At 53.2% G+C, this 10,865-nt stretch overlaps 2 protein-coding genes across 2 annotated transcripts; one reads left to right on the top strand and one right to left on the bottom strand.

Annotated features, from left to right (window-relative positions):
- Positions 1–645: 645 nt before the first annotated feature.
- Positions 646–6,383, top strand: BDP81DRAFT_323072 (AT hook domain-containing protein; the record flags this gene model as incomplete). The annotated part of the gene is made up of 3 exons (XM_060584758.1): positions 646–799; positions 856–1,045; positions 1,103–6,383. 3 exons carry the CDS (start codon positions 646–648, stop codon positions 6,381–6,383), a joined length of 5,625 nt encoding a protein of 1,874 aa, XP_060443613.1.
- Positions 6,384–7,164: 781 nt separating this feature from the next.
- Positions 7,165–9,907, bottom strand: BDP81DRAFT_430649 (uncharacterized protein). The gene has a single exon (XM_060590628.1). The coding sequence runs from the start codon at positions 9,885–9,887 to the stop codon at positions 7,647–7,649; it is 2,241 nt and encodes a 746-aa protein (XP_060443612.1). The 5' UTR covers positions 9,888–9,907; the 3' UTR covers positions 7,165–7,646.
- Positions 9,908–10,865: the final 958 nt, after the last annotated feature.

The raw sequence follows: 10,865 nt of genomic DNA, 5'->3' as shown, positions 1-10,865 counted from the left end.
GGAGTTCGGTGGGTGTGGTGATCGACGGAGTATCGCGGCAGACAGAAGCCGACAAAATATTTCTGCGAAGAATTTCGGACAATCGGTACCTCCTTATCGTTATCTTTGATCTTATCGATTGTCTTCTGTTGTCCGTCGTCTCCACCCGCGGGAGGAGTATTATGTAATCCAGCTACAGGCGGCCTACTGCAGACTGCCAGGTGCGCGAGACAAAGAACCTTGGAAGTGCCAGGGGAAACAGGAAAGAACGGAACAACTGGCCACTGGTTGGCCGCTCCTACCGCCTAAAGCTTCTGCACGGACCACGCGACTGGACAAGGGTCCTTCCACGCGAGGCTGTCGCAACCTTCCGACCTTCTCATCACATCCACGACGACAACGACGACGCCCGATCGCAAGAGATCGTCCTTTCCCAAGTGCGACATTTCGGCCAGGGACTATGCGACAGACGCCTTTCTCTTCTGCCTGACCTTTTAGTCTCATTCGTTCGCAACCTCCTCGACCCGACAAGCGATTCTTCCTCCGCTGCGCGTTCCCACGTCCGAACAACCTTGCCGATCAGTTTCGCCAGTGGCTTCGAATCTCCGTCCTCCTCACGAAATAACATGTCTTGAGGTCCGGAATAGGTCCGAGGAGACAGAAAAAATGGTCAACAGCCAGGGGTCCGTCCAGAACGGCCCGCCCAATGGTGGCTATATGCAGCCGCAAGCTGCAGAACAACGTCCGATGGCCAGACCGTTTACGCTGTCTGAGGCCCTGCCTTACTCTCCTCAAACCTCCGTCATTCCCTTTACCTCAGGTTGGTGGCTATCTTTGTCTGTATCTGAGGTCGCCCGGCTAATTGACATGGCTCAGATCTCATTCCCGATCCGACACTTGGCTCTGGCTCTCTTGCTTCGAGCATCTCGCAAATGTTCAGCAGTCAGGAATTCGACAGCCTAAACAAGGAAGCAACGGGACAAAATCACAACCATGGAATGAAGCACCTGAAATATGCGGTTGATCACGTACTTCATGATCTGAAGCCCAATCAACGGACCTACTTGTGAGTTGAGCACTGCTATACCTGAGTCCACTATTGTCTAACACCCGTGTTTTGCAGCAAGTTCAAGACCGTCCCCAAAGCGAACCCGAATATGGCGAATAGTCCAGCAGGATCTTTCCAGAGTCTGAGTGCTGGTCTCTCCCCGGTGGCGAAGATGGTGTTCGATAGGGCTCCCACATTCGTCAAGCCTCCGGGAGCATCGAGTACTGCCTCAACCTCCGCCAACGGTCAGCTTGCTCAACAGCCGCAGCAACAACCTCCATCGACACCCAAATCTGCTCCGCCACCGCCGAAGCGTCCATCAGCAAGTGCAGAAACCCATCACGGAAACAACTTCCGCTTCGAAGTCGCGATTCCGTCCAAGAAGTTCGATCCTAGCGCATACGTAGAGGTCCCCGATCACCCCGCTCCACAGCCAGCTACCGTCAACCCGTCCGACGTCACAAGAGTTGTCACACCGACCCAGATTGCTCTGAAGCAGGAGACGCCTACTCAACCTCAGCTCTCGGCGATACCGGCCCCCGCACAGCCTGTTCCCATTCCACCGACTCCCACGCAGCCCTTGACGCCCTCCAATACACTGGGACCAGCGGCTGCGGTTGAAGCTCAGAAGACGAAGTTTGCAATAGAATTGCCTCGCGCTCCTGGATTTAACAAGGATGAGTATCTTGAGATGGCGACCCCAGACTCTCCCGATGAGCCAACGGGTTTGTCCATGCGAAGACAAGATGGTGCTTATCAAAGCCGACAGGATGATATCAGCACCAATCTCAACCAGAAACAGCGGGCGGAAGCAGCACTGCAGGACCTTGAGAGACTAATCAAGAGCGTACTCGATGCCACTAGAAATGTGCTCGGGAACGAACCCGGTTACGAACAAGTTGCTACGCTGAACCCCGAGAATGAAGCTGTTTTGACGGGGGCCACACAGCAGAAGCTGCAGACTGCCATCCAGAAGTCCATCGAGTTGGGCAGTTACGGCGATGCGCCCATCGAGGAACTTCAGTACGTTCAGAAGCTGAGCGAACCGGGCCTGGCGCATACTCTCAATCTGGATTATCGAATTGAGGAGTCTTGGGGCGAGTCCGAAGTCTCCGGCTGGCTGAATCAGCTTCCAGAGATTGAGATGGGGCTGAAGACTGCGCGCACCTGTCTACGCATAATGTGCGGTGGCAGAGAAGAGAAGCAGATCTATTCTGAGGAGATTATTCAAAAGTCGACGGATGTCTTCAAGGGGGTTGTTGAGGGTATCGTCATCCCCGTGGTCGAGATGAGGGGCAGTGGCCCAACATCTGCTCTCTTCAAGCTGTTACAACCTCACAAAAAGGCGATTGGCCCGATTCTCACGAACTGCCAGAAGCTGTTCGCGTTGCTCGCCAAACTCGTCACAAGCATAGAACTTTCGGACACTGCTCTTGGCATGCTAGAATTCGCCGCATCAAGCCTGCTTTTCGTTGATAACGCCTATTTAGAGAAGGACTCTGTTGTTGGTGTACAGCGATTTGATGGCATTCGCCTGGTAGCAATGGAGATGCTTTGCCAGATTTTCCTCGCCAAGCCCGACCAGCGCCGTGGCATCTTTGACGATATCCTCACATCGTTGGAAAAGCTTCCGGTTGGAAAGCAAAGTGCTCGCCAATTCCGCCTATCCAATGGCGGAAGCATCCAGCCCGTATCGGCGCTGATCATGCGTCTTGTCCAGGCTAGCTCTGGCAAGGTTGACGAGAAGGGCACGCGTAGTCGCCTCGCCATGATGCAAGAGGAAGATCCGGATGAGGATGAGCTGATGACCCAACCCGGCAAACAGACGGTGGCTGCCACTATCAAGTCAGAAGATGCCGGTGCCTCACAACATGTGCTCGCCTTGGAGGAGCTCAAGGTTGTGGCCTTGCCTTTGACCGAAGGCTCGACGCATAACGCAAACTATGTTGTCAACTTCATGGTCAATCGCGCCCTCAAGTCCACAAAGTCTGGCGACACTCCATACCGCAATCTCCTCGACCTTTTCGTCGAAGACTTTACGGAGTGTCTTGACTCTCCTGACTGGCCCTCTGCTGAGCTCATTCTTCGCCAAATGACCTTTTACATGATGAAGCTCTGGGAGGGAGATAGGACCGCCGCGCCTGCCAAAAACATGGCTCTCGAACTTCTCGGCGTCATGAGCGCTGCAGTCTCCAAACTCCGTTCACATGTTCGCAAGGTCACTTATTCCATGGATGGAAGCGACTCCAATGAGTTGTCACGGTACTTGTCTGAGTTGGCAACATCTGCACTGGAGCAAAAAAGCCGAATCGAACACGATGTCTCGTGGTCAGGACCATTCCGAACAACTCTTGAACATCTCCAGCAACGGTGTGGCGATGACCCTCATTTACAAGGCGCAATTTCCTTCCTGATTGCAGACTGGGCCCAGAGGATCTTTTCCGGCTATGATGCCTTGCAGGAGACCAGCGACTCGCTGGACCACGAGTTTGGACGACTCGCCTTCCGCCTCAGGATGATGATCGAGGATCGTCGATGGCTTTCTAATGAATACACCTTCAAGGACGTCAACAACAGCCACGCAAAGCTGGCATACTCCATCATTCTCCTCCGGTCACCATTCTGCGAACACTTTAGAGCGATGCTCAACGTTCTGCTTAATGCAATGGCTAGTGACCAGGCCACCGTCCGCAGCAAGAGTCTCAAGAGTATCAACCAGCTCTTGGAGACAGATCCAGCCATCCTGGACGGAGACTCCGTAGTGGTCCATTTGATCATCAACTGCTCAAGTGACTCGTCCCCCCAAGTACGTGACTCGGCGATTGGCTTGATGGGCAAGTGCATTGGCCTACGTCCGAGACTTGAAGACAAGATGGCGGAAAGAATCATTGAGAGATTCATCGACTCCGGCATCGGTGTGAGGAAGAGAGCAATGAAACTGGCTAAAGATATTTACCTTCGCAACCAAAGCCGGGAGATTCGCAGCTCTATTGCCAATGGCTTGCTTCATCGCGTGCAAGACCCTGACGAAGGCGTTCGAGAACTTGCTCGGCAGATGATTGAGGAGGTCTGGTTCGCCCCGTTTTACCAAGTCGACGACACAGCAGCTTTCAAAACATCCCTCACCGACCACGTCGCTCTCATGATCCAGACAGTCAAGACTGGCAATGTTGGCGCAGTCCTCGACAAGGTCCTTCAGTCCATCTTAGGTGGACAGAACAAATCCCACAACGGCCCCTTCGGCGTCAGCATGAAGTTAGTTGAGAAGATGTTCGAGCTTATCGATAGTCTTGATTCCGACGATCCTAACATCCCTTCCGGAAGAGATGCATTGCAAGTACTGCAAATCTTCGCCAAGGCAGACCCCAAGCTTTTCACTTTCGAAGAGATCAGGCTGCTGAAACCCCATCTCGCTAGCATCAGTGGTGCTGATGACCTGGCCGTTTTCAAGGCTGTGACGATCATCTATCGCCAGATTTTGCCGCAGCTATCTGCCAAGTATGCTGACTTCCTACGGGAAGTGAGAGAGCAGCTTCAAAACTCCGTTGGTAGACTTAACAAGAACCTCCTGGATGACGTCGTCGCATGTCTGTGGATTATTGCTACTCTCTTGGACAACCGCGACAAGCTAGCCCATCTGGGCGCTTCTAGTTTACGAGGAGTTGCCAGCATGCGCAACACACAGATGGACGCTACCAAGCTCATGAAGTTTGCCAGATATTCGATCATTGTTGGAATGGTCGGCAAGCATTGCGATTTGGACTCCGAGCTTGCTGTGTTCCTCAAGATTTTCCCAAAGTACTCGGGCAAATCTGTGGCAAAGCTCATGGTCGACAACTTGTCACCGTGGGCAGATGCATCACAGCCCATGGAGGCTCGGAAGCACGCCCTCGACGCCATTGGCCTCATCTGCCAGGCACATCCCCGAAACTACGTTTCACCAAACGTTTACACCAAGTTCCAACAAGTTTTCGAGGCCAAGGTTCCGGCGCTCGAGAGTACTATTCTCCGGTCTTTCAAGGAGTTCCTCCTCACCGAAGAAAAACGATCCGAGGCTGCCACTGCCGCCGCCGCTGCCGGCTCCGATAATGACAAGAAGCGCGAGTTGACAGTAATGGGTGGAACGAGCTTCGACGACGTGGCGAGTGCAACTACACAGCGCTTCCTCAAGGAGGTCACTCGTATCGCTCTATCGTCGCAAGATGAGCACGCATTCCTCGCAGTAGAGGTGCTCGGTAGCATCAATCGACAAGGTCTCGTGCATCCCAAAGAAACGGGCGTGACTCTAATCACCCTCGAAACGTCATCCCTGACCAAGATATCCGAGGTGGCATTCATGGAACACCGGGCGCTCCATGAGAAACACGAGACTGTCATTGAACGCGAGTATGCCAGAGCTATCCAAGCTGCCTACGAATACCAGCGAGATATTGTGGGGGACACTCGTGGCGCAACGACGAACCCTTTCCAGTCCAAGCTTCATCTCCTGATGGAGGTACTGAAAGTGAGCAAGTCAAAGAACCGACAAAAGTTCTTAGAGAAACTCGTTGGCCAAGTTGATTTCGACTCTTCGAAGCTCGATGTCTCCAAGCAATTGCCTGCGCATGTCGAATTCTCTCGCTTCATGATCGAGAATCTTGCATTTTTCGATTATGTCACCGTGGGAGAAGTGCTAGTCACGGTACATGCGATGGAAAAGATGTTCTCGTCAACTGGATCTAGCATGGCGCACGTCATCGAATCCGAAATCTTCAATATGCGCATGGACCTGGATAAGCCGGAGGACCCGCAGGCCAATGGCGAGCCGCAACAACCCCAGCTGAATATTTCTCCCAAGAGGCTTCGCCAGCTCACTTCCGGTTCGATCATTCTTCTCTGTCTCTGGGAGGCAAGAACCTATCTTCGGCGTCTCTACGGCTTGGGAAGCAAACGCGAGACCAAGACCAAGATGGCAGCAAAAGACCTCAGCAAAGCACCTACAAAGGTGCAGGGTGTCACTGGAGACAAGTTCTGGGAGGAGGTCAACTCGCACATGAACGGTCTCGCAACACAGGAATCAACTTTGCAGAAGTGCAAGGCTTTCGTGGAACTCATGAACGTCGACAAAGAGTTCAAGGTTGTCGACGAGGATGATATGGACGGCGAGGATGCCGAAACTCCTAGTGAGGGTGAAGAGGATGGTCCTACCGGTGACGGAAGAGGCCGGAAGCGTAAGGCCGGTGCACTTCCTGGTGGCCGCAAGAAACGCGCCCGCTCCACCTCTCGACCGAGACCTCGCGGACGACCTCGCAAAAACCCGGTGGAAGTTGTCGAAGAGGATGCAGATGGCGACTTTGACGACATGGACTTTGCCTGAGTGGGCGCCCATACACGGTATTGCCACGACACTGAAGGCAGCCACCTACGCTTTTCATCGAACACTGCGAATGCGACCACTGCTATAGATCATGGGTGGCAACGAGCATGATTTTCTCTCCCATTTTACATGTACATCATCTTCGATTCGCACACATATAACGGCATCAACGGGTTTAGGAGGGGTTGCATGAAGAACGGCAAGACATTTACAGGTCGAGGCATGTTGCAAATTCTTTTGGTCTTGCCGTTCGTTCCACTACATTTGAGAGGTGTTTGGTCCACCTCAGGAGGTATGGAGAGAGGGGCGGCCGGTACTACGAACAAAAATCAGGGGCGTTTTCTTGTCTTTGACAACGAGCGGGAAATGAGAAAAAAGAATCGTGGGAGGCTCATGGGGAAAGATATCTCCCTGCGTCCTGTCCTCTATGAAGGGGGGACTTTGGGATGCCCAAGTTATTTTTTATTACTCGATTTTAGTTTTTCTGCTGCCTTTTTTACAAGATGATACCTCCCTTTCTTTCCCCCGCCTAGTCAGTTTGCGAGGGATTGCAAGTTACCTTGAGATACAGAGTCAATAAATACCAACAACCAACGAGACCTTACGTGAAGAGTGAAGTCAGTAGTCATGGTGAATGAGTTGGACTTCGGTTGTGATTGGGATTTCCAGCTGGCAGATGTTTGGTATAGTCAGTCGCTCGAAGCCATGCTTGCCTAGCCACGTCACATGAAGACTGCACGATTTCACAATGCCTTCCATGTTCACGATTGTGTGTCAAGACTTGCTAGGAAAGGGATCCATTCCCCTATTCATTCGTGTACGCTCCTAGCTAAGTAAAGGTCCCTTGACCTTGGTCAAAAGTAAAAATTCCCCTGGCATGACTACCCATCATACCTATTCCCCCGCTCTAAACAAAATGGTAAAAGACCAATCCGTCTAAAACCTATGCCTCGTTAAACGCCAAACGGAACACCCGAATGTGTTCGTTCCTTCCTATGCCGCTTATGCCAGCTGCACATCGTCGCACCCTGCCGCGCCGGTGCAGGAGCCTTTCTCGAGAAGCAATCGTGGCTTATTCGCCTGGGGTATCAACTCAGTTTATGCGTCTTTCTGTGAACCAAGGAAAAAAAATGTGGTGGTTGGTGGTGATACACGGACTAGCAGACCCATAGTGTCTGCTAGTTGTCATTACATCATGAACGCTGCAGATAGCAGCTTGTTGTTTGTAGTTGCAGGATTTCTGCTTGGTTGGTTCGGTTTGGTTCACTCTTGCTCGCTGGGGTCAACAGCCTCGAGCCAAACCCGAACAGCCTCTTTGAGAGTGCTTTCGCGGTCGCGGTCCACGGCGTGGACGGTAGCATCAGGCGTGTCGTGGTCTCGTTCCTCAATGACATCGCGAATGATCTCGTCGAGGGCGGACAAGACCACCGTCTTACATTGGTCTCGGGGCACTTCTTGAGAGGGGACTGGCATGCGGGTGGTGTGACGAGAATCCACGGAGACCGATGCTTCGCTATTGCTGCGATCTCGCCGCTTGCTCGTTGACCGGGACGAGTTTGATGAGCTCTGTTTGCTCACTTCGTTACTCTGCGCAATGACTCTCTCGACAGCGTCAATGAGAACCTCGTCGAGGCTAGCAATCGGCTCTTCGATAAACTCATCGTCCAGCTGCGTTTCGTAGGGGAGAATAGACGGCGTCATGGGAGCAGTGCCATAGGCGCTGGAACCTGCAGATCCGAGAGGTGCTGACCTGTCCGTGAATGGCTTCGGTCGAATGAGCCGGCGGTATCGAATTCGCTTGATCGTATGCGTCGTCGTATCTGCAATGAGAGCGCTGCTGACGTCAACCCATCGATCGGCAGGCTGCTCAGCAGAGTAGAAGGGCTGCGTAATGAACGGAGTCGGCTCGGCGCGCATAGACTTCTTGATGTCCTCCATGAGGGTGTCCTGAGGGGGGACCGCCTGGAGGATGAAGTCCTGATGATACCGCTGGAGGAAGCCGGCAACATTCATCGGCGAATCGCCGTCAATGGTAATGCGGGAAAACTGCTCAAAGCCTTCCAAACCATTGCCAATGCCCGGCGTTGACAGATAGCCACTACTCGACGGTGAACTGACCGCGGTTTCGAAAGACGTAATGTAGTCCGGGAAGGGAATGTCAACGTCGATTACCCCGTCCTCCGCATTGATTGATGTTTTGACTGGCGAACGGAAGTCACCACTGGGGTCAGGGACTCGCTCGGGGAAGGGAACCCTCTCAGGGGCATCTTCGACGGCCTGATCATCGAATCCACGCGGTGTTGTAGGCCCGTTGCCATTGCTCTCAGTCTTGTGAAAGCGATCGTCTGTTCGGCGATATCCTTCAGGGCCGACTTCCCGAACCATTTCTGCCAGCCTATCGCGACGTCCTCCCGGTCCTGATTTGGTAGGGGATGTAGGGTTGCTGCTGTAGGGCTGGCTAGGAGTGGTCAAGCCTGTCGAATCTCTCCTCTTTCCATTCCACAGCGTGCTAATAACACTACCCCAACGTGAGCCCGACATGCGAGAGTCAGTACTCGCCGAGCTGACGTGTCCTGAGCTTTCACCTCGCTTCAGTGTCCTTTTGAGGTCGTCCGCGGCAACACTGCCACTGCTGCCGGGTCTCAGACTTCTTCGGGTCTCGAATCTTTGGGCAGTTGCAAAGTGTGGAATAGTGGTCTCTGGGGTGATGGTGGTCGTCGTTGCTGCACTACTTTTCCGACTGACCTGGTCGTTCCCAGGAATAGGCAAATTCGATCGGATCGAGGCAGCGTCCGAGACGCGCCTCTCATGATGGCTCTCCATACTCAAGTGCGCAAGCTGAGGTGGAACACCGGAGGCTCGTGTACTTTGGCTAACAGTACGGGAATGCGATACTCTCCTTGGCCCTGTTCGTCGGTTGATCTTGCGCCGCAATGATTCTTCACGGAGAATTGGGATAATGAGCGAAGGTGGCGATTGGGAGAAAGCTCCGAAAGAGGTCGAAGTACTCGGCCGGTGAGCTCTGGCTGAAGACAGGTGCTGGTGTGATGGCAAGAAAGCAGAAAGAAGGAAGATGAGACGTCTTGCCATCATCTTGTCTGACGAAATGATGATGGTTCGTGCTGGGAGTGACAAATCATCCTCGCCTTTGGCCTTTTGTTGTTGATAGTGCTTTCGACGGTACCATGCCGGACTCATTGCGTTCAGCCAATCGGTGTGCGTGGCAAGAAAGCCAGTCAAAAGATTGAAGAAAAAGAAGCCATGTTCTTTCTCGCCAGCCTTTCTGGCCATCCACCTAGCTTCGTCCCGCCAGATACCCCATCTTCCCTGCGCTGTGATAACCCGTTGAGCGATCAAACCGGTCACAACTCGAATCCTGGCAGCATCAGCCTCCTGCATAATCGTATTGTCGTTTTGTAAGCAGTGGGGCTGTAGAGCTATGACTTTCGCATTAGTCTTGGGAGGCTTGACAAAGTGAGGTTCGTCATTTCTTCTTCCTCCCATGGATGGAGCTCTGCTGGCATACGAAGACACCGAAGGAGGATACGGGTCTGGAGATGATATGTCCGCCTGTTTTAGTAGCACACCAAGCGTGGTGGCTACTACCCCCTGGAGGTGTGTCAATGTTCGCATGATGATATCCCAGTGTTGAGTAACAGTGTCCATCCTATCGTCGACATCGGTTGAGCAACTGGAATCCATGGAGTCCATGGGGAAGTTGGATCCAGACATGGTCCAGGCTGAACGGCGGGCCGAGCTCATGGAAGACGGGAAGGAGTCTTGCTCTGTGTAGGAGCTGGCGCCACGGTAAGTTGACCTGATGGTGGAGGGGGGTACCATCTGCGCAGAACTGGGTGGAAGCTGAACCACCAGCACAACTGCGTACATTGGAGTACGCTTTTGTTTGGGTTGCAACTTCTTCTTTTTGGGGGCGGCTGCGTCTTCAGCAGACTGCGGAAAAGGGAAGCCGGTGTTGTGATCTGAAAACCGACTCAAAGGCGTGTCGCTCTGCGCCTCATCATCGCTAGGGAGCAATACGGGGAATAATCGTGTAATGAGAATCTTCCTCCTCTCAGGAAGACCCCGTGTGTTCGGCGCAGACGACGTGAAGGATTGTTGCGGTTGCAGAGGCGAAACGTTGTCCGATGTATAAGACTGTGCCAGCCTGCTAGACCGCATGCTCGATCGACCTACAGAGCCGCGGCCGTCACCAAGATAGGAGCCGCCATATTCAGGGCGATTTTCGGTAGGGACGATGTGGACCTTTGTTGAAGTGCCCTTGTAGGCCATTAATTCCGAGTTTCCAAAAACGGAGCCCGCAAAGGCATGGATCTCATCGTTGTACTCTCTTCGTGCGCGCTGGAGGTCCGTCTCAGCTTGAGATTGAGTTCGGCCTTGCATCGAGGCCCTACGATCGAACGCTCCTTGGCGGGGTTGGGGACTGTCCGGCTGAATCACCAGAGGCCGCGATGACTGGTTCAG

The sequence above is a fragment of the Colletotrichum phormii genome, assembly GCF_030913505.1.
Source record: "Colletotrichum phormii strain CBS 102054 chromosome Unknown BDP81scaffold_13, whole genome shotgun sequence".
In the NCBI taxonomy this organism is placed as follows: Eukaryota; Fungi; Ascomycota; class Sordariomycetes; order Glomerellales; family Glomerellaceae; genus Colletotrichum; species Colletotrichum phormii.
The sequence above is the reverse complement of the archived record's forward strand: the minus strand, read 5'-3'. Positions and strand labels throughout refer to the sequence as shown.

Coding starts and splice junctions, on each gene's coding strand:
- BDP81DRAFT_430649 (XM_060590628.1), bottom strand. CDS start 9,887: ATGGGAGGAAGAAGAAATGACGAACCTCACTTTGTCAAGCCTCCCAAG.